A 22,535-nucleotide genomic window follows, 5' to 3' on the forward strand; every position below is an offset into this window, starting at 1 on the left:
TGTAGACAACGAAAAGAGCTGCCTCTGCCATTGTTTTGCTCATCCAACGTTAGGTACTGATACCTGGTGCATACTCAACAATCTTCAAGTTGTTCTCAAGCCCCATGATGGTGGTCATCTTTGGGCACTCGTGAGTGTCACATCGGTCGCCCAACGATGGTCTCGCCTCAGTCCGGCTGTAGTCTTTACTCACGGGGAGGTGGAAGATGAAGGGTGGACGGCCTTCCTGGTCACTGCAGTCCAGGTCAGCGTCAAGGTCGATCTGGAAGTCGATGATTTCCATTAATCTTTGATATTCAACAACTTACCAACGTATACCACAACGCGAGTTTGCCAAATATTTACTTTCCATGAAAGATTAACATTGCCCCATAAATAGAGTTCCATGATTGCTTGAGGTAATCAGTTAGGGCGCATGGCAGATGAAGTTCCATTTTAATGTCAACACAAGGGGAAATGTGAGCGACTGTATCATTGAAGGAAAGTCATGCACTGGCATCAACGCTGATATCATGGTAAAGCATTGACTGAACAGCACAATACAATATGGTTATCCTTGCTTGCTGCAATACCGAAGGCAATTAAGAGTTTCTTAAGTATCAGGCCTAGCCGAAGGAATTTCGAAGCGTGGCCATCAACTATAGACATACAAAAGCATACAGAAATGTGTGGAAGCAGGGCGTTGCGATGTTAGAAAGGCAAAGCACTCTTGACTTACTGTCTTGCACCATTTATCTAAACATGATCATGGTTATCAAAACAAGTAGAAGAACCTCGTTGTAGCGGTCAAACAGCCTGGACTGAGGGTGGTATTCAACCACGCTAATGTGGTCACCCAGGAAGCACTTCTTCTTGTCCCTGAGTCGTTCCATGAGCATCTTTGCCGTGGAAGTGATGGTGCTCGGCTCGTAGTAGGCATTGCCGCCGAAACACTTGGAGTAGTCGCTGATGAGTGAGAAAAACAAATAATGAATGTGATATCATTTGGATGATTAGAGATAGCGAATTGATACATAAGGAAGCATCTACAATGATTAACTGAAATGCCTTGTGATTGCAACACATCATCTGATTTACCTCGGACCAGTCATTTTCTCCTGATGTATCGCTTCTACTGTCTTTGGTGTCTGCAAGCCAGCTTCCTTCTTCATCTGTACGTCCTGTGGAAGAATGAAAGATAGTTTCTGCCTTGATACCCTAATTTGTTTCCTATTGGAATTGATTTCTATCAAGGAATATCAACGTACCTGATGGCCTTTTCCACGTGCACCTCCTGTCAGAAACACCATCTTGAAGAACTTCTGACAGCTTTTCTCCCCATCCAACTCATCTCTTTTCTCCATTGCGACTGTGATCGTCACACCAACCTCCGAGAGGGCGATACCTGTGGAAAAATACAAGATATTTGATGTATTTGCGCACAATAAACTCCCTTGCAGTCTGTTGGGAAAACATTTATTTTATTTTTTTCATTTAGACAATCTTGATAACAATCCACTATCTAAAACGAGTGCCAGACGTTTCAAGCCAAATTTCCTTGGAACATAGACCACCAATATCTACCAATCGACCTCACGTTTTATGTACAATGCCTCTCCGAACTCGAAGTCCTACCTGATGTGTTTAGAGCCTTGAATAACGGACTGGCAGAAGCATGAACAGCGGTGTCGTAGTAGCAGGTGGGGGGCACGTAGGCCAATGATTGGATATCATTGACGTCCTTAGGGTACTTCAGCATTATGGTATTGTCGTCAATGCCCTTCACTTCCTCTCTCTCAAACTTAGGGCACTTCCTGGGTGCTAAAAAGAACGGCATGTCAATCGATGTGTCATGTTTAAGAAATCTTCATTTCTAGGCGACCTCTATAACTCAGTGTTAGTAGTCATAGAAAACATTTTTATCTCACTGCTACAAGGAGGCTCCTTAATAATCATTACACGTATGCGGAGCAGCTATGAATAGTAACTGTTACAGTGATCTCTATCAGGCATAGGTATATTCAAGCATACCTTGGCAGTACGTTGTAGAGCACTGCTCCCGAGTTAACAGGGGGATGTCGCTCTGGTCCATCTTCTGCCACACCATGGGCTTATCATCACCACGGAGACACTTCGGGAGTCCCTGTCCGTCTGCGGTCAGATCGTTGAACTCCAGCTGCTTGTACGTCTTCTCGTTCATGGCGAAGACCCCGATCTCGTTATACATGTTGTGGTCCGACGAGTCTGAACTACAGGTAATCGTGAAGACCAAAATTAGAGAGGATCACATGCTAACATGAACAGGTAAGGCTGTTGTACGTTTCACAGCTGAGCCAGTTGTCATTATCATAACCAGTGCATTACTGAAGCCATCTATATATATGTATATATCTATATATATGTATATAGGTATCTCTCATGGTACCTGTCATACTGAGCGATGTAGTAATAACCGTCATTCTCATGGAGTGGCTCATTCTTCGCCTTCAGGGTCTTGTAGAAGTTCTTGGCCTCCAGGTCAGCGACAAAGCCAACCTTTGGAGAACGTCTTCCGAACTTCTTAACGTACATGATAACTTCTGGGACAAGATCCATGACCACCTGGGACAGAAAGCACATGTGGTTTGATTAAAGCTTCGTACAATTCCTTCACTTACCAAGACACTAGCTGTGGTTGTTCGTTTTCTATTTACAGTTTCCAATGGCCAATGATTTTCCTATGGCCCCCATAATTTATTAACTACATAACCATATCATCATACACAATGTACCACTGGAGTACCTGTCAGCTGAATTGCCTCACAGGACATTTCCACCGATTACGGACCATAAACAATTTACAAACGTGAAGGAGAAAATCGTTCAGAAGCATACCCTAGGATCTCTTGGCTTTGGAGGATTCTTTGCCACCTTCGTAGGGAGAGGCATGGAGACGGTGATCTCCCGAACGGGGCTCTCGAAAGGCGCCCGGGTCTGTGTCACCAAGGGAGCGGTGTACGACATTTTCAGCCCTGAAAATATATTGCCCGTGCATTACGTAGTTCAAGGTGAAGAATCTATTTTTCATTACTGTTAATGAAAGCTTTTTAGTACCCAAGCTGATTCCGTGGTTATCCTTCTAGCTCATATTCATCTGAATACAGTGATATTGTTGATTCGTCACCCAATAACGTGCCCGTTGAGCCCGTTGAAAAATCGAGAAAATTGCACAATTCATGTGGCTTACGTTTGTCATTTGCACCTCCGAAGTAGTCGTGCAGACGTTTCCGCCCCCTGCCGCTGGCCTGGGAGAGGGACAGGTCTGACATGGTGGTGGACACCCAGAGGGCGCTTTTGTACCGCCTCACGTCGTACTCCGGGGTCCAGCACAGCAGCTCGAACTCAGGACACTCTCTGGTACAGGCATTTTCGAGATCGCCACCACTGCTTTACAGGGAAAATAAGAACCTTCCAACTCAGAAGTGTTGGCACTAGTGCTGCGTACCGGTACTATGTACCTGTACTGTACCGTAAAAATTGATTAGTTACAGGTCCAAAGTACCGGATCATGAAGTTCCGGTACTGTACCGATATAAATTTACATTAAGTATGTGCTCATTTTGTGACTGAGCTCCTGATCTCATCGCCTCATGCAACACCAAACGTGACCAAAGTGACACATTGGAACAGTGTAACTAATATGCAACAGATCATTCAGGCAGGTCGGGAGTTTTGATAGCAAGGCCAAGGGAGTTTGGCGATAGGAAACCTAGTATGTTCTTTGAATAAAGATACTGACAAGTTGAAAACAGTTTATTTATGTTTCTGTCATTATTGAAGATGTTGAGAAAAACACATGTTAATTTTTTCAAATTGTCCGGACCAGTACGTAAACGTCTGTGCCGGTACCTGTACCTGATGTTACGTTTAGGTACGCAGCACTAATTGGTACCGCTCAATATCGAAATAGTAAGACGAACAATTGACAATGCTCAGGCGGCATTTCAAAAGAAACAAACAGGTTTGAACAATAATAATAGTTTATTGCAAATTCATGCCCGTAGGCTAATTGCATGTTGACAACAATGTCGAAATACAAATGTAAGGTAAAACAAAGGTATACATGAATACAAAATCATTCTATATTGCTATTCTACAGTAACTTTCTATATCTACGGTACTAATGCGGGGTTTGATTTCTTCTCTGAAAGCAGTGGAAAATAAAAAGTCCCACACTTTCAATGATGAGTGGGCTGGATGATTTTAAAAGGAATATGAGTTTCTGTGTATTTCTTAATTTAGAAAAGTTTTTGGAGATTTCGGATACTTTCGTGAATAATCTGTTTCTTTCGGTTTCAAATTCGGGACATTCGCATATAAAATGTATTTCATTTTCCACTGCTTTCGTTGCACATTGTTTACATGTTCTGTCCTGGACCGGTAACGAAAAGGTCATACAAAGACAATATTCTACAACAGCTTAATTCCCAAACCGGCAACAATCCTTCAACATTTTGGCAACTAATCAAACAATTTAAAACAACTGATCGTGTATCCACTGAGGAAGCAGTGGACAGTCAAGCTCTCCATACATACTTCAAACAGTTGTATGGAAGTGATGAAAAATCCAACTTACCCAAAACAAACAACAGCTTCCATATTCACATTGAAAATAAACTGAATGAAATGGAAACCGAACTGTCAAAACACAACCCTTTGGATACAGTAATACAAGCAAGCGAAATCAATCAAGCAATCTCACAATTAAAGAATGGTAAAGCCTCAGGCAATGATCTTATAATAAGCATTGGTAGACAGTACACGTCTTTATATGTCGAAGATTATATTGCTATGGTAATTGTATTGCAACCAAACATCTTTGTGTCATTGTGTACCTGGTGGTTGAATGGTGATCTCCTTGGGGATGCTCAGTCTGAATATAGCCACGAGACACGCCCACACAGACCAGAAGAAATACCGACAACAGGACCTTGGACGCCATGGTCACCTGTGTAAGCGTAAGCGTGTACCCCTCAATCCCTAAACTTTTATCTTTTGATGTACAATTCACTTCCTATTAGCTTTAGTTTATTTTCAATATAGCTCGTTTTCAAAATAACTCATCATGTTATGAACATGAAGCTTTTAAGGCCCCAAAGTGAATTAGGGATGGGAAGCTGCAAAACAAACGATTATTCGATGTTTGTTTCCGTGAGTGCTGTTGTGCATCTCTCACACGCCCTCCCAACCAGCGCATTTAATGGCAAATTCACTCAGAATGGCGGTAAAATGAAGAAGAGATCAAACAGTATTAAAGGTAAAACAACAATTACATCATTTGCACTATGAACAAAGTAGGTTTGTTTGGGCAGTGTTAATTTTGAAAGACAGATAAAGGGGGCGTTGTCACAGAGGACAATGGGGACAAAATTCAAGTCAAACTAACACAGTTTAACGGACAGTAAAAATAGGGCATGAGTGCATAAGACACAAGATGGGCAAAGGTTAGTTGTTTAGTGCCCAAGCTGACTATTTAGTAGCCCTAATAGCCCCAATCATGTTTCTCAAAAATGTTCACAATATCAATGAGTCGTGATGGTAACCACCATGCATGGTCAATTCTACTGCCGTGGAAGTCAACTATCCACGGTATTTGGATATACCTGCCAAATGAGACGGTAAACAGAAGTTTGGTTCAACAAGGATAAGCATGCGCAGGATCAAAACATGTAATTAGCATTGTTGTGGTAAGAACTCCTACAAGGATGCTGATGAGGATAACTTTATCCCTTGTAACATTTCTACTTCCAAAATGTTCAAGATTAATGTAAAAGATAAAGGGTACCAGAGTGTCAGAACAAACCTGTACTGTCCTATCGAGTCAGTCAGTCAAGATACGTCTGAGTTTAAGGGTCAACTGTAATGTAGGACACTGAGGGTGTCAACCCCTTGTGACTGTTTGCCCACCATATTACTGTGTTTGATAACCAAAGTTCGATGGCTGATTTTGTCAATTTGCATATTTGAGTGTGTAGAAAAATCACTAGATATCCTTAACCTCTGACCTCTATCAATCACAAACAAATACACCTCAAAATCTCAACTTTTTCCTGTATTCTGTTGCACCTGTTTAGCAAAAAAATCACTACCATAGCCTTTGAGTGTGCGTATCACAGGGCAAGATCATTTAACCAATCGCCCGTCTAATTTTTGTTTAGTGAGGTAAATAGGGCGTTAAAAATACCAAATGTCGTATCTTGGTGGACTTTGATCTGCTACCTATTTATCGGACATAAGGGCACAAGAATGAACCACACACATTGATTTGATGCTGCAGTGAATTCACAACGTTTAATCGGGAAGAACATGGATGCAGAATGACTGTCATTGGCTAGTATATATGTATTACTCATACGTTATGGCATTATAAGCGACACGTACATATGCTAGTGTCTATATCATCCTGATTGCTCGCTTTTCTTTCAGGCACATCTATTTGACCATAGTCCTTTATTCGTTTTCCGTCGCCGGTCTATTTCTAGCCCTCCGTCTCGTTTGAGTCGCCCTTTGCTGGTCCTGCAAAGAAAGACGTCAACGGGGATTTCAGGCAATGACGTGCGAAAGGACACTAATAGCATATAAACAGATTCAGCTTGTACTGAAGCACAATTAAGCCGGCTCAAAGGAAAAAAAAACTTTCCTTTCAGCAAGGGATGTAGTTTTAATGGGTTTCAGGAGTTTGCAAGTCGGACAAAGTGTCCTCAAAACGCTGTAAGAAATAGCAAGCAAGCATGCAAGGCGAATGTTTTGTCGGGTAGCAGAGAAAAATTGCCGTGACTGAGACTGTTTGAATCGAGTAACCTTATGCAAAGAGGCTTGATAAAACCTCCTTGCCTTATGACAACAGACAGAATCTTTCCTTGCAGTATGCAAGTATTAGCACGTTCAAAAGGCAGGACTCGTGCTTGTTTCAAGTGCAAACAAAAGCTTCAAGCGGTTGTCAGTCACCAATGAAACACACAACATTCGTCCCCACTGAAAGCAGTTTTGAGCATGCGCACTACCTTCTCCTATGTCATCGCCCTTCTTGATGAAGAGGAAGTAGGTGATCTTCTCTTTCGGGTTGGAGAGGGGCTCATCGTATGAGAAGTAGGCAACCCAAGTCTGGAATGATATAAGCAATGGAAATAAAGAAATTTTCTAACCTCGAATGAGTGTGTAACATATAAGGAGCAAGAACAATGCGAGATCGCATGAAAATCAAATAACCAAGCAAACAAACAAACAAACGACAGTTGTCACTTGCCTTGTCATACGGGACGTTTTCTTTGTCAAGTGTCTTCATCAGAGTCGAAGTTGCTTTTGTTGCGACAGCCTCAGAGACATGACCCTTCACGGCGATGCCGTATCCATGAAAGTCGCGAGTGGCAGTAAATATGCTCATCTGCATGTTAGAACAGAACAGAACAGAACAGAACATAGCAACAAAAACGTCAATGTTGGTCATTTCTGTATTGCTTAACAGCAGCATATTGGTCACCAATCTAAACTTGAATGTGTACTAGGAAAAAGCACCGTGTTACTTATTTTTAGAGGGAAGTTAAGGGCGCTTATAAATACGTAACTTTAACATTTCGCATGGTATCTTAAAAGATAATACCAGATACGCCTATGTGTGGGCAGGCGTGTTGTTATTCTATAAATATCTGTATATATCTTGCGAGCTTAACTTACCCCTTTTCCATTTGGCTCTGGTATTTCCTTGTCATCAGGCAGTCTAACGCAGGCCTGGTACTCACGTTCGCACGGAGCGATACCCTTCTCTTCCTCCTCAGCCGAGTAGACTCTGACCTGAGGTGGCGCACCATTCAACACGTAAGAATGTCATGAACATGATCATCCGACTTAAACTTAAATGCAACGTTGCTGAGACGTAACACATGATGAGGGCAGCATAAGCCAAAGATTATTTCGTCCTGACAGTCTCACGGGTGCTCGTGGCCAAGGCCAAAGATAGATGGCGAATGAAGATAGATAAAGATTACTTGATCTTTTTTGAAATTTCATGAAATATTTCTTGAAACAATAGCAAACAATCCGTGATATACCTTGAAGAGAGGGACTGCAAAGTCAATAACCTTCTCATTGGCGCTGTTGTCACCATTGAAATATCCTCGGATCGGCCTGATGAGCTGTCTTCCGGATGTTTGAGGATCTCCACATAGCTTGGTCCGGAGACACACGCTTCTACCTTTGAGACGGATAATACATTAACACATATTGGATGGGGGTGTTTCCTTCCCAAGATTGAAAATATTATACACGTTTATTTCGACTTGCAGTACTGTCTATTTCAGTTAGTGACGCTCAATCTTTAGAACTTTATATCAATGAATTCTCACGATTGGGAAGCAGCAGCTCCATGAAGTTGCTGTGGTCCTTGATGACGTAGACAGTCGGACAGATTATCTCGCTGCAGCCTTCCGGCTTTGGAAGAGCCACCTTTCCGTCTGAGGTGTCTTCCTTCAGTTCTTTTTCATCGCTATCTACTGCAGGCGTCTTGTCCTGTTCGTCTTTGGAAGCCTTAGGAAAAATAGCAACATCACAATTATCATAGTGATCTATAATGGACTTAGATAACGTGGCGACATTTATAAGCACCATCTCCATCTTTTCTCATACAAGACATGATAACCAGCAATCTTAATCTGATTTGCAAATAAAAATATTTGACATGTGTTGTTGTTATATCAATGGCATTGCCATGCTAATCAGGTCAAACATAAAAGAATGATAAGGATACAGCAAAAATTCGCCGCACATACTGTAATGTAATATAATGTAATAATACTGTCGTACCGTTTTCAGCGCAATGGCAACTTCGAAAAGCGCATCTTCTTTGTCTATGCTGTCATAGGCACCAAGATATATGCCCTGAAAAAAATCATACTCGGCAGGTCATTAAAAATAGCATGAACAAACGCATATTAAAGCACATGTTATTACAGGGCATCATAGGGCAGATGTAGAGGCCTCATTCGCTAAATCACAAGCTCGCGGCGTTTGATCAAGTTTTACTAAGAAGGCTTTTGCCGAACCCAGAACCAACAAGGTCACACACCAGGGGTTACAAAATTGACCTTGACTTTCGTCTTCCCAAGAGCTACCAAATATTATTACAATCCATTTAGAAGTTCTGGAGTTATGCTGACCACAAACAGCGGAAACACACACAGACAGACAGGCAAAAAACTATACCCTCATTATACATATTACCACGTGCACCTTCTGAGGTAATAAGCAGAATCAGAGGTAAAGATGTAAAGCGTCTGCTCCATAGCCTTCGTGTTCAAAACTTACCTCAGAATCGTAGTCCACTCCGAACGGCTTGAGGCCGTCCAGTTCTCCAAACACTTCCATCAGGTGCTGCCTCATGTCTCGCATGTGCCCCTTGTACAGGGACAGGAGATACCTGTCCTCTGCTTCAGAACGAACGACGACCTACGAGGAAGGTAATAGTTGATAGTTGGAACTAGTATTGGGTAATATTAATGCCAATATCATTTTGTTTGCATGTTTGTTAAGCTGAAATATAGGTGCAGTAGTATACGCAACAAATGTAGGTAGACCTTAAGGAAGACAGAACATTCACAGTGTTACTTGATAGGCTCTTTCTCTCTTTCCAATCGAACGATCAAAATGCCACAAAAATTGCATTTGCCCTCAATGTCGCCGTACGTATATACGCACAGTATCATCGATGGGCTTTGGCGAGTCATCAGTAACCCTCTCTGGTACCAACATCGACAGAGTCGTGACCAAGCTGCACGTTGGGCTGCTCATGTTAAACTGTGTAGTAGCAACATCCAGAACAAGAGATGGGTTAAGAGCCACAAAATTATAAAACTACCTAAAAGGCATAGGGATGTACGTCATGACGTCAAAGCGTTCAAACAACGCGCTTCGTGCTCAAAACAATTCTAGTCATCAAATGGGCATTTGACATGAAAATATACCTTGGGGATCAAACAGATATTTCCAGTTTTATATTAATACATAGCATTGGTAAACATACTGTACATGTTAAGAAGCTAAATATATATATATATCAAACATAGCTCACCTTAATGTACAGAGGCTTAGTCATGTCAATCGTTGAGTTGTCTTCATTTTTTCCATTAAGATACGACAACAGGGAGTCCAATGCCTTTTCGAAAGCTTCAGGGTAGCTGCAGGATTCGGAGGCGCCCTTGGCGTAAAAACATTTTTCTGGCAAGAAAGAAATGCCAAGTATTAGTGACTTCAATAGATCCCTGTGGACATGGCTAACCTTAAAGTTTATCTTATCGCTTACTGCTTAACTTACTATCTGACAACCTGTGTACCAATAGTTCACAAGGTCATGCTTACATTGTCAATATAAGTGTTTATCGGTCTGTTTGAATATAAAATTCTTTTCGTGATATATGAGCCGATAGTGACCTCAAGAGGTACTTCATGATAGATATGCTATAAAGGCTATTGCTTCAATATAAGTTATTTAGTTAAGGAGATCAACAACCATGGCCAGTTGTTATTGCCTAAAGCGGCAAGTTGGGTAAGGCCTGGCACACACCTTGCAGTAACCAGCGTATATCATTGTTGGTCATAAATAGTTCAAATTGTAAAGTAGGTGCAGATACCTCCTTTATAATCAATTATCTTCAGGTTGTTCTCCAGCTTCATGATGACGGAGTGTTCTTCACACTCGTGAGTGTCACACTGGTCGCCCAACGATGGCCTCGCCTCAGTCCGGCTGTAGTCTTTACTCACGGGGAGGTGGAAGGTGAAGGGTGGACGGCCTTCCTGGTCACTGCAGTCCAGGTCAGCGTCAAGGTTGATCTGGAAGTCAATGATCGCAGTCAGTATTTGATGTATGAAGATGCATGAACTATAAAAGTTGCCCCATGATTGCTTGATGTAATCATTTTGGGCTCACGACAGATTAAGCTCCTTCGTATTCCACGTATTTGAAGAGTTAGTATGAAGAAAGAACATAACAAGAAATGCGAGCAACTTGAACAACTGAAGAAAATAAGGTCATCTACAAGATTCAAAACTAATGTGGTAATGATGTGGCTTAACTAGGCGATACAATATGATTATCATTGCAACAGCAAAGGCGTATGAGAGTATCTTACGTATCACAGATGAAGAAATCTCAATCGGCTCATAAACTATTAGACAGACAAGACTTTTCTCTAGAAGCAGGCCGCTGCAGAGTTACCAAGGTCCAAAACGTTTTTTCTGGTCTGTACGTTATCCTGAAGTAGTAAGTTGATAATCATCATGATGATATGGATTAGGCATAAAAGCAATTATTAAGACAAGTTAAGAACCTCGTTGTAGCGGTCAAACAGCCTGGACTGCGGGTGGTATTCAACCACGCTGATGTGGTCACCCAGGAAGCACTTCTTCTTGTCCCTGAGTCGTTCCATGAGCATCTTGGCCGTGGAAGTGATGGTGGTCGGCTCGTAGTAGGCATTGCCGCCGAAACACTTGGAGTAGTGTCTAATGAGTAACGAAAACAACTGATACATTTTATATCATTCTGATGGTAAGAGATAGCTTGTTGATACATCAGGAAACATCTACTAAAAGTAATTGAAATGCCTTGTAATGTAATGTAATCTCGCAGCACAGCATCTTATTTACCTTGGACTAATCGTCAGTCCCTGATGTATCGCTTCTATTGTCTTCGGCGTATGCAAGCCGGTTTCTTCCTTCATCTGAATGTCCTGTGGAATAATGAAAAAAAACTTCTGTTCTAGTACCCTTGTTTGTTTCCTTTCTGAAAAAGATTAGTGTCAAAGAATTTCTGTAACAACGTACCTCTTGGCCTCCTTTCCCACCACCTGTAGCAAACAACACCTTGAAGAACTTCTGACAGCTTTTCTCCCCGTCCAACTCCTCTCTCTTCTCCATGGCGACTGTGATCTTCATAGCAACCTCCGAGGGTGAGATATCTGTGGAAAGAATACACATTGAAGTGTGGTGGGGGTATTGAAGTCGTATATTTTCATAAAATCAATGCTTTTAACGTTGGGTAACATAAATTCGTGATTTTTCCGATAATGGTTGACTGAAATCAATCTAGCAGAACAATAAACCATCCTTTTTTTCTATTATTCTGTCAGTATCATGTACTATCTTTGCACTAATCATATATATGGTAGATTTTGTCTCTAGTCGTGCTGACACCATAATATTTCAACTTGAAACTACCGTCCGCCGCACGCACAATGACGGTGCTGTCGGACAGGGGTGAACATTAATTCGGGAGAGAAGATTCGTCTTGAATATCTTGCCGCTAATTACATTTTATACAGCAGCTATTCGTTCCATCCTTGGCTTGAGGAGAGTGCTATGGATATAGACGTGTCCAACTTAAGAAAATACACGAAAAAACGGCCGTACCGCACACATCAGGCCTACGGGAACAACCCGTGTATTGAGTCGGTAGCTATAGAACATCAAAGTCGACATCCACCGTCATGGCAACGTGTACATTATTCATGGCAAGTTAGCCGGATGCCGTAGCATTGATAATACTACTGTGTCCATGTATTCCTTGTTGTGTTAGGAGCAAACTTTGAGGAAAATATCGTCCACAATCACACGCAACATTTAGACAAAAAAGTGTTCCTCACAAACCTTTCGGTCGTCTGCTTGACAACAGGATTCTGGGTAATGATATGGCGGCGGGAAAATACACGTGCCGTAGGTTGTAGCAACAAAGAGGGGTTTTGATGATTGATCACACTTAGAGTCCAATTGTAGGTCAGCAATTTTAAGAAAATAAGTTGTCTTGTAAATGATTGTGTTTAGCAGGAAGCGGGTGTGACATTTGTCTTATAAACCAGCCGACAACGATGCAGTGTGATTCTCCCACGAAGCCCTCAGACTGTTCCAATAAGGGACGGAGAGTTTTTGTCCTCGTCGCCTTCTAATGCATGCTTATCGAAGCTTTTCAGACAGTGTTCTGAATACGTTAGTCTGTCAAGTTTGCATTTCTAGCGGTATTACTGATGTTGCATCTAGCACATATCCCTAAATACCCCGTTTTCGAAAAATCCCGAATCTAAGTACCCCACGAATTTATGTTACCCAACGTTACAGTCTGTTCGGAAAAAAATTATTCTTTTATTTTCTTAGCTCAAAACCTTAGTTACAATCCATTATTTTTAACCAGTACCATAAGTTTCATTGTGGCATTCCCCGTAAAAAAAATAACACGACTCGAACTCATGTTGTCTGCACAATACCTCTCTGACCTTGGAATCTTACCTGATGTGTTTAGAGTCTCCAACAACGGACTCACAGAAGCGTGAACAGCGGTGTCGTAGTAGCAGGTGGGGGGTACGTAGGCCAGTGCCTTGATATCCTTGAGGTGCTTGAGCTGTATGGTCTTGTCGTCAATACCCTTCACTTCCTTTGTCTCAACCTTTGGACACTTCTTGGGTGCTAAAACAACGGTACGTTAATAAATGTGACATATTCAAGAAAGATCTATTTTATATTTTGTTTGCGAGGGGCCCCTGCCTCTCAAGTGACATCTATCTCTACCACCGCTAATATTAGTACTATTACTACTACTACTACTTCTTCTTTCAGGCAGTCTAATACAGTCTAGGACATGGTACTGCGCACAAAGATACACCAAGGAAGCTCAAAAAGAGTGTCCTTTGTGGATTATCTTCAAGATTGAGAAGATAGATAGAAACTGTTACAGCTGTCGAGTAGATACATTGTATATCCAAACATACCTTGGCAGTACGTTGTAGAGCACTGCTCCCGAGTTAACATGGGGATGTCGCTCTGGTCCATCTTCTCCCACACCATGGGCTCCTCACCACCACGGAGACAGTCAGTCGCGAGTCCCTGTCCGTCTGCGGTCAGGTTGTTGAACTCCAGCCACTTGTACGTCCTCTCGTTCATGGCAAAAATCGCAATCTCGGTGTGGATTCGCCGGCCGTGGCCATGGGAGTCTTCCGAGCTTATTGAATTAAAAAGAAGAGGCAAAGTACGCGGTAAGAACACACCAGGTCAGTCACCTGCAAACATACAGGCTTTTCTATAGTGGGCACTGGTACTCTGGATGTTTCTTAATGAAGGGAGCACAGAGATAAGCTTGAACATGCCCTATCTCCACTCTCCAAATGGCATTATGAGGACAGTAGTTCTGAGTGCTAAAATGATGAGGAATGTCCCCATTTTTATCCATAATCCACTGCATTAGAACAATGCAATATATCATTCTAATCGGTACTAGTTGTACATACATGTAGTATTTTACCTGCTATACTGCGGGACGTAGTAATAACCGTCGTTCTCATGGAGTGGCTCATTATTCGCCTTCAGGGTCTTGAAGAACTTTTTGGCCTCAAGGTCAGCGACGAAGCCGACCCTTGAAGAACGTCCTCTGAACGTCTTAACGTACATGATGGCTTCTGGGACAAGATCTATCACCACCTGTACATTTGAATATGGTGGAACAGGGATAGTCTGTTGATGTGTCTTCCAAGCACCTGAGGTTTCTATTTCATAATTTTGTGCACTCTGTGGTGCAAGTTGGTCATGACTCAATAGTGCGGTCGTCACACCGCCTGCGCAGCTGGGCAAATACAGTCAGGTGTCGGGTAGTATTCTTGCCATGTATCGTTCCAGCCCTGACTTAGTACGGAAATATTGGTAGGTAAAGTATGTGTTGGGCAAAGGAAAACAAATTCATTTCTTCTATTGCAGGCATTCCATAGAGATGCAACCATTAATGTATAATTCTAAGTTTGCAGTTGTCAGTCTAAAAACGCTAGCGTTAACGTTACGCTGTCACCTTCTAATAGCTGGAACATATCTCATCTGTGAGAGAATATATAACTAATAATTAATACACATACACTGGGATCTGTTGGCTTTGGAGGGTGCTTTGCCACCTTCTTAGGAAGAGGCATGGCCACGGTGATTTCGCGAACTGGGCTTTCAGAAGGCATCCGGGTCTGTGTCACCATGGTTCCAGTGTAAGTCATTTTCAGTCCTGAAAAAAAAAGACTAATCTTAAGATACTCCTCCAAAAAAAAACATTCCTGACATTGCTCATCATGCTTGAAAATTTAGTAAAAACATTACCTTCTTTCAAAATAACGTTCTCTGATCATTTCTTCTCCTTAAGATTTTAAGATAGCAAGTAAGGAAAACGTGATAGTGTCTAGCAAATATTTTCACAGTCATCCATTCAAGCCAGCTGTTTCGTACACTGTGTACAATCGTGTTTCCTTGAACAAACGCACCAATAAATATGTGTAGTGATAAATTTACGGCGACACTGGTCATCTGTTAAAGGTTTGTCAACGAATTTTCTATGTAACTTTACTATATGCTTAGGGGAATGTTGAAGCTAAACGCGTGCAACTTACGTTTGTCATTTGCACCTCCGAAGTAGTCATGCAGACGTTTCCGCCCCCTGCCGCTGGCCTGGGAGAGGGACAGGTCTGACATGGTGGTGGACACCCAGAGGGCGCTTTTGTACCGCCTCACGTCGTACTCTGGGGTCCAGCACAACAGCTCGAACTCAGGGCACTCTCCGGTACAGACGTGTTCCGGGTCGTTGCTGTTTGTCATGGAGAAAATACATGTAGATGTAATCTAGATAGTATATAGCTATACACAACACTGTTATTGAATGACAACTGAGGTCACACAAATCGAATTCATCGGTTCTTGAATTTCCAAAAACAGAAGAAATGAAAGGAGCGACATTATTCAGGTTGACGGTAATAGAACTTTTCAGGTTTAGTGTTTCTACCTTTTTGTGACCCTGCAGGCCTGCACCATTTTCTAGCATACCTGATGCATAAACGTTGAAAAACATCTATGCATGATGTAGTGTGTGTACCTGATTCCATCTCCTTGTGGATGCTTCCAATGGTAACGGCCATGACACACGCCCACACAGACCAGAATGAAGGTCGCCAACAGGAGTTTGGACGCCATGGTCGTCAGCTAGATCAAAGATCTTAAATGATTCAACAGAATCAACTTTGGCGGATCATGCATTCTGATTTTGATACAAATACTCACTCCAGCAGCACTAATAAATGTTGTTATCCAAATTGTGCAATTTCTTTGATTCGTGACAAACATAATCATCATCATCGTATATACTAGTACGTATCATGTATGAAGAGGGGGGAGGGGGGCAGGTCTCGTTTATCATTTGAAGTGGTGGTTCCCCCGTGCCTGCCAAGCAATCTATCAATGGGACTGGAAATAACAAGGGCCAAGTTCAACAACACAGAGCAGACTTCTTAATCAGCATTATCGAAGAATGCAAATAAGCAAGGCATGTGGTGACGTCAGGGCATGCGCATATGGTATTTACTGCTGCGTACATCTTCTGTCGCCCAAAGTAACCTCTGTCCAAGTTCATCAGGACTTTGTACTAGAACGTAAAACTGGTTCAAAACAGCCCGCGGTTCGCTGTTGCAAGCAATCAAACATTTTGAGGCTAGATTGGAGCGGTGTATTGGCTTGAAACTCGGAAATCTTAAAAGGGAGACCATCTTAAACATAATGCTAGACAACAATTTGAGTTTTTTAAATGTTGCAAGTAAATGTCCAGATAGTAGATAATCAATAGAAATTAAAATCGGGCGCGTTCTATTCTGGAATTAAAATTATGACATGGCTTTGCGCGGATTGGGGGCATGTGCATTTCGCCCTCGAAATCTATGATGATTCATATAACGACAGAAACTACTTTTTGCGCATTAGATTTCCTGCTGGTTTGAAATCTACAACAGGTTGAGAACAAGAGGGGAAATTACACGCAAATCACCTGATTTCGGGTTGTATTTTTTACAGGAAAGCGATAAACAATCGGTTCAAAAATATATAGGAGTAAAAAATGAGGCTAAAATATTGTAAATAACTTAAAAACAGGAAGATACACGGTCATTTACTCCAGCTACAAGCTTTCTTGTAAGGGGTGTTGACGCCCGGAGTCATGGAACGGACTACTTTCTCTCGCGGAAGGAAAATAAAACTGCCTCGAACTCTCGACGTGGCTTGGCGGCTGGGACATGCAAATGTTATGATCGCAGAAATATTGTACACGATTCTAAGTGTCAAACCTCTTAAACCATTCCCAATATAGTAGGAAAGAGTCTTTCCTTAAGTCTGTATGTGTTGAATCGATAAGTAATAAATCAACAGTCGGTACTGTATCATAGCGACCGAAAAGACTAGTGCTTACACCTAGTACCTTTAATGTTATGTAGCTAAATTTGAGAAAATTATCTCAACCTTACATGCGACATCCGATTTCCAAAAAGCACGAAGGGCACCGATAGGCATGCATGTGCTATCGCGACCAATAGGTCCGTGTCAGTCTAATCAATGAAATCATGTTTCATCCTAAACCCATTTTTACATACAGGTGTTTCAAAAAGGTAGAGAAATGGGGACTATTTTCTTTTCTGGACCATACTTCATAGGTCTCACATTGTTCGTTGGAATTGTGTTGAATTTTCCAACTGGAAAACGGCTCAAAGGATTTCACTTTCCCACTTTGCTGGGCCACATTTAACATATAATGATTAGAAGAATCATAATAAGCCCAGCTATTTATCTATTCACCTCCAAAAATTTGCAAAAGTGTCATAATTCAGCATCAAAAGATAAAGGTAAAATACCTTCACAGTCCTATCCAGCACAGTCAGCCAGTCACGGTAAATGGTTGTGTTTGAATACTGCCCTTGCTAAAACGATGCTGATAACGTCTTGAGGGACCTTGTGACTGTTTGCGCAATCTTGAAAAGCAAAGTTCATTGCCATGGTTGCTAATGTGCGCATGTGCTATTGTTCAAATGTCCGCTGACTGGCCACAAAAACACGAAAACATTCATTGCTCTTAGGCCATTGCACCCATCACAGAGTCTGTCGACAATTGCTCACCCGTTCAATCCGCAACCATTAAAATAATTTGTATCAATAAATATACATATACAAAGGAACACAACCATTTAGGTCATTCGACTGGGTAGACTACAAGCCTTTTTACAGTCAAAACCATATTACGTCAGGAAAAGGCAGCGAAGCACGCCAGTATAAAAACAAACATTACCTTTAAATGTTCAAACCATTATGAAAAGTCTATCAATGAATTCACCATGTGCAGTAGAAGTATCAGTGGTATATGAGGATATTTAATGCATTCATTCAACTTACTTACTTGCTTAATCAATTGATAGCTAATATCATAATGTATATGTACTAGTTAGATTCATTAATTCATTTTCAACTAATCAATATGATAGTGAATTCTACATGTCAGGTTATGTAACGGTCACCATCGTATCCAGCTATGGTTGGGTAAAGGCTCCTGGTACATGGCAAAATGAATACATATGACATTTTCATCGACCTATGTAACCCATCTAATGTCTCAGCATGAGTGCTCAGAGGTTTGAATTTGCTATAATCGAGGCTGGCTGGAATTGAAAAGCAGTTTCTGGCATGCACATTACTTTTGTCTCATGTATCATCGACTTTGTGTTATTCCTGTGCATTCTTTTGTCTCCGTTTTCCGATCTGCCGTCTTCTTCTGGGATCCTCTTGCTACTCGCCATCAGATGGATGCACTGTGGGATGAAAGTAAAACGAGGTGAAACAGAAGTGGGCACATAAAAACACATTATCTTGACCAGATTCCAAGATTTGCGTGTCTTTGGGCTACAAAAAACGTAGGCCAAATGTAGGCCAGGGGTGCCAAAGTATTCATCCCAATTTAACGGAATTCATACGAATTTTCTGTAAAATTTGTAAGAATTCTGTCAAATTCGTACTCTTGTTGCACCCCTGGCCTACATTCTAAGGCCTCTTATGAATCCATATTTATGAGGAGGCTAGTCAGAGAACCGGTTGAGATGGTGTAGGGCATGATGTGTTAATTTGTTTTGTTTGTCCAAAACCATGCTTTAGTACAGGACAGGGCTAGTGTGCCTAACAACTTGCATAGGAAGCGGGGATAGTGTTATATAATATCTTTTTATAGTATTTGACATTAGAAATATTCAAACATGTCATTCAAGCTATAATCAAATAAATCATTAATTAAGGTAATGAAATTATAATCAAATTTCTAAGATATTTGTGAAAGTTACATATTTATGGAACGCTTTTGAAAGTCTCATAATATACCTCTATCTGTCAAATCTTTGTCCTCGACGAAGGCGAAGTAGACCATCTTGTCCTGCTCGACTTTGCTGAACTCGCTGGTCTGAGCGAATATCAGCAGCCAGTCCTGGTATGTAAACAAGCAAGGGACAAGTGGATTGGTCCGTCGGTGTTTCAGCAGACAACAGTAACCAATCAGAGAAGTCGGTGGTTTTTACATGGTGTAATAAGCATACATTGGATTAAACTTCCTTACTATTAGATACTTTCACATTTTGATGCCAAGAATATTTTTATGTGTGTTGCGTTTGTGCAACGTATGTATTCAAATGTAACTAGACTGGCCGTCATTTGCTTTAAGAGCAAATTCAGGATGTTTCGCCCATACTCCTCATGCAAGAAGTGGGCTGTCCAAAAATAACTCCTGGGCAAATCCAAGTTTCTGCATAATTTATGCAAATGAGGTCCTCATGAGCATAAGTTATGTCCAGGTGCTTTCACCTTTCCTACATGTACCTACATGTTGTCACGGAAAGGGAAATACAAGTTTATGCACGAATTATGCAAATGAGGTCGTCATTAGCATAATTCATGGCCAGGTGTGATCACCTTTGCTAACGGTACGTACATGTCAAATATAACATCCGTACCATGTAACATAAGGTACATATAACTTTCTGTAATACCATTAGTATAGGTACCCCCTGACATCTGCTTGGTTTTAAGTCCCAGAAAGGGGTGAGTGTAGGAGGGCTTATGTTACAGTATGACCTAGTTCTTGCTGGCCCCGACAGAAAATAACCAAAAATTGCATCAAAAAATTGCAAAATAAATCATTTTGAAGTAGTGTATGCCAAAAAAAATAATGGGGTCCTTTGGGTAAATATCCAATGCACAACTAAACCAAATTTCAGGTCCTCAGGTTTCAACACCACGGCACTGGAGGCCATAATGTGCGACTTTTGTCTGAAAATGACCATAAAACCTCCATAAAATCATTTTAAAAACTTATATCAAAAAAAATTTAAAAAGGGTCTAGGGGTATACACATACTCTACCTGCATACCAAATTTCAGCTTATTTGGTCGACGGACGACCGAGAAGAAGCGATTTGAAGATTTGACAGGAGAAGAAGAAGAAGGAGAAGGAGAAGGAGAAGAAGAAACCTGACAAAAACAATATGTTTCGTTGGCGAAACATAATAATAACGTAATACCTTATCAGCCATTTCATTCTCATGAAGCCATAGTGGTCAATTTATATATTGACTGCCGACTTTTCACAGTGAATACGATAACTGATAAGCCTGTTTTACCTGGCTGAACTTCACCTTCTCCTCGTTCAGAGTCTGTATCAGCTTGATAGTTGTGGCAGGAATGTCGATGCTGTTGAAAGACCCCTTCACACCAATGGCGTACCCGTGAGCACCATCTTTGGCATCATATGTAGCCATCTGTGTTTGGAAAAGGTGAGTCTGCAGATCGTATGCAAATTGTGTAGCCCCCTACAAGGCATTTGTTTCTAAAAAAACATGCATTGTAATTTTTATTTTAAACTATGGAGTCCCATACTTTGGTAAATGTTGTGTTAGCTGAAAACGGGATATCATTGATGTTATGTAAATAGGTTTTTAGTACACCAATATGCAATTGTGTGCAAATTGCGTACCAATGTACAGATTGTATGCAAATTGCATTGATAATAAAAACTTTCAATAATATTCTTTCAATTTTAGCCAACAGATGAAGTTTATGTAGTCACATACGTCAGCAAGTGTTAGCCCAAAATAGATACTATAGAAGAAGAAAAAACAGTGTCGCCTTACATTCTCTCCGATTGGTTTTGGTATGTCCTTGTCCTCGTAGGCAGAAGGTAGGGAGGCGCAGAGTTGGAACTCGCGCTCACACGCCTCAACGCCGGCCAGTTCCTCCTCGGGCGAGTAGATCTTTACCTATAGTGAACAAACAGAAAGAGCGATGTACAAGTGTGCCGCTTTGACAGCAAGGTTGCAGCATTACACCAACTATTCTTAGATACTGGTATGCTACTCCGCCACGCACTTGTGATTTTGTTCATATATCTAGAGAAAAAAATATCTGACAATAACATGAATTGACTACCAAACTGCTCATAATGTAGACAGTTTCATACAATGCAAGTTCCAATTTTCATCTTAGGCCTAAATACCTGAAAAACAATCGGATCCGTGACATCCCCAATCTTCTCCTGCTCCTCGTTCTTTCCGTAGAAATACTTGTAGATGGGTAGGAAGAGATTTCGACGAGGAGACCCGTGTCCACATCCTTTGATGTACCGACAGACACCCTTGGCTGTACAACACAGGGCAAAGATAAGAAGACTTCAATTTTCTTTATCCAGACGTCGTTAAAAAAGCCATGATACATGAATCTGACGACTTCAATATGTCTCAACATCTCACACATCTTATTAATGAAGCCCGGTTAAGACAGAACTTTACTCGCAAGTTTGTTAGAATAGCTCAAGAATAAACCCCATTGCTACTTCTATCTTCAGTTCATGCATTGAAAAGAGCTGTGATTGTCATTATGGAACACAAGTAAATGGACGTAGAAGAGAAAAAATGTTAAGCAAATACTGAGGATGTTCGAAAAAGTAGAGCATAGGTACATGCTCACATTTGGGGAAGAAGATCTCCATGTAGTTGCTGTGCTCTTTGGTCACATGAACGGGGTGACAGGTTGGCAAACGGCAATCCTTCGGAACCAGGTTCCGGACCTCATCATCCGGGCGTTCCTCCTCCTCCGCCTCCTTCTTTTCTGTATCTTCCTCCTTCTTACTGTCCTGTGTCATTTTTAATTAAAACACAAAAATCGCATGGATCTTTTTTTGTCAGTGTTCATCTGCAGTATGAGTTTGCAAGTGCCCGGAAAAGAAGAGAATCAAAGTTTAACGAAGAAAAGTTGTAAAAAATATACTCACCTTCCAGTAGATATGCTGAAACAAGAAATGCAAGATTTTTGTGAAGACTGGTTTTGCAACTGTCTCAGGTAAGTAACCCGTATCTATTTTCTATTTTCTTTCAAACATTGAATATTGTTAGAACACGGGAAGTTATTGATTGATACATTGATTGATTGATTAATTGATTGATTGATTGATTGATTGATTGCTTGATTGATTGATTGATTGATTGATTAATTGATTATCAATGATACATACCTGCTGGTCTACGAACAGCATTGTCATCAGAGCTTCCTCGTCGTTAGGATTGCCGTAGCCTGCAATCCAAAGGTGCTAAAACAAGAAATATATGGTTACGTAGGTCTTCTTAAATATCAAAACTTTCAACTCATCATGAGCACTTAAACAGCTGCTGTTTTGTC

At 41.2% G+C, this 22,535-nt stretch overlaps 2 protein-coding genes across 5 annotated transcripts in view; both read right to left on the reverse strand.

Annotated features, from left to right (window-relative positions):
- LOC136441581 (uncharacterized) overlaps positions 1 to 22,535 on the reverse strand; it is a 39,699-nt gene that overhangs the window by 4,415 nt on the left and 12,749 nt on the right. Inside the window, exons 2-11 of one of the 2 annotated variants that reach the window (XM_066437948.1) lie at positions 4,854 to 4,966; positions 3,206 to 3,405; positions 2,854 to 2,990; positions 2,405 to 2,580; positions 2,011 to 2,228; positions 1,615 to 1,800; positions 1,248 to 1,384; positions 1,078 to 1,160; positions 774 to 945; positions 64 to 262 (exon numbers count right to left, since the gene is read on the reverse strand). In XM_066437948.1, the coding sequence (XP_066294045.1) occupies positions 64 to 262; positions 774 to 945; positions 1,078 to 1,160; positions 1,248 to 1,384; positions 1,615 to 1,800; positions 2,011 to 2,228; positions 2,405 to 2,580; positions 2,854 to 2,990; positions 3,206 to 3,405; positions 4,854 to 4,960 (1,615 nt within the window). In that variant the 5' untranslated portion in view covers positions 4,961 to 4,966. Of the gene's footprint in view, positions 1 to 63; positions 263 to 773; positions 946 to 1,077; positions 1,161 to 1,247; positions 1,385 to 1,614; positions 1,801 to 2,010; positions 2,229 to 2,404; positions 2,581 to 2,853; positions 2,991 to 3,205; positions 3,406 to 4,853; positions 4,967 to 18,180; positions 18,636 to 19,194; positions 19,298 to 20,485; positions 20,624 to 20,995; positions 21,122 to 21,357; positions 21,501 to 21,827; positions 21,994 to 22,131; positions 22,147 to 22,371; positions 22,447 to 22,535 lie in introns of those variants that run through there. The other variant, XM_066437947.1, reaches the window with a different exon arrangement.
- LOC136441580 (uncharacterized) lies at positions 6,296 to 17,796 on the reverse strand. Of its 3 annotated transcripts, XM_066437944.1 has the most exons (21): positions 17,688 to 17,753; positions 16,201 to 16,257; positions 15,890 to 16,018; positions 15,411 to 15,604; positions 14,895 to 15,031; positions 14,294 to 14,469; positions 13,764 to 13,993; positions 13,285 to 13,461; positions 11,830 to 11,963; positions 11,653 to 11,735; positions 11,337 to 11,508; positions 10,641 to 10,839; positions 10,082 to 10,227; positions 9,709 to 9,807; positions 9,319 to 9,459; positions 8,818 to 8,892; positions 8,361 to 8,541; positions 8,067 to 8,209; positions 7,693 to 7,809; positions 7,023 to 7,402; positions 6,296 to 6,534 (listed from the first exon to the last, which is right to left on the reverse strand). In XM_066437944.1, the coding sequence occupies exons 3-20, from the start codon at positions 15,985 to 15,987 to the stop codon at positions 7,094 to 7,096; spliced, it is 2,811 nt and encodes a 936-aa protein (XP_066294041.1). In that variant the 5' UTR covers positions 15,988 to 16,018; positions 16,201 to 16,257; positions 17,688 to 17,753; the 3' UTR covers positions 6,296 to 6,534; positions 7,023 to 7,093. The 3 variants fall into 3 exon arrangements, with proteins under 3 accessions (XP_066294041.1, XP_066294043.1, XP_066294042.1); XM_066437946.1 differs by lacking the exon at positions 16,201 to 16,257 and having other exon boundaries at positions 15,890 to 15,996; positions 17,688 to 17,796; XM_066437945.1 differs by lacking the exon at positions 16,201 to 16,257 and having other exon boundaries at positions 15,890 to 16,009; positions 17,688 to 17,778.

The sequence above is a fragment of the Branchiostoma lanceolatum genome, chromosome 9, assembly GCF_035083965.1.
Source record: "Branchiostoma lanceolatum isolate klBraLanc5 chromosome 9, klBraLanc5.hap2, whole genome shotgun sequence".
Classification (NCBI taxonomy): domain Eukaryota; kingdom Metazoa; phylum Chordata; class Leptocardii; order Amphioxiformes; family Branchiostomatidae; genus Branchiostoma; species Branchiostoma lanceolatum.

Bases quoted from the DNA above. Each gene is read 5' to 3' on its own strand.
- LOC136441580 (XM_066437946.1), bottom strand. From the start codon at position 15,987: ATGGCGTCCAAACTCCTGTTGGCGACCTTCATTCTGGTCTGTGTGGGC. The intron at 10,840-11,336 runs GTTCTTAACTTG...ATTGACTTCCAG, and splicing joins TGTTTGACCGCTACAACGAG to ATCAACCTTGACGCTGACCT. The intron at 8,210-8,360 runs GTGAGAATTCAT...TCCGTCTCAAAG, and splicing joins GGAGCTGCTGCTTCCCAATC to GTAGAAGCGTGTGTCTCCGG.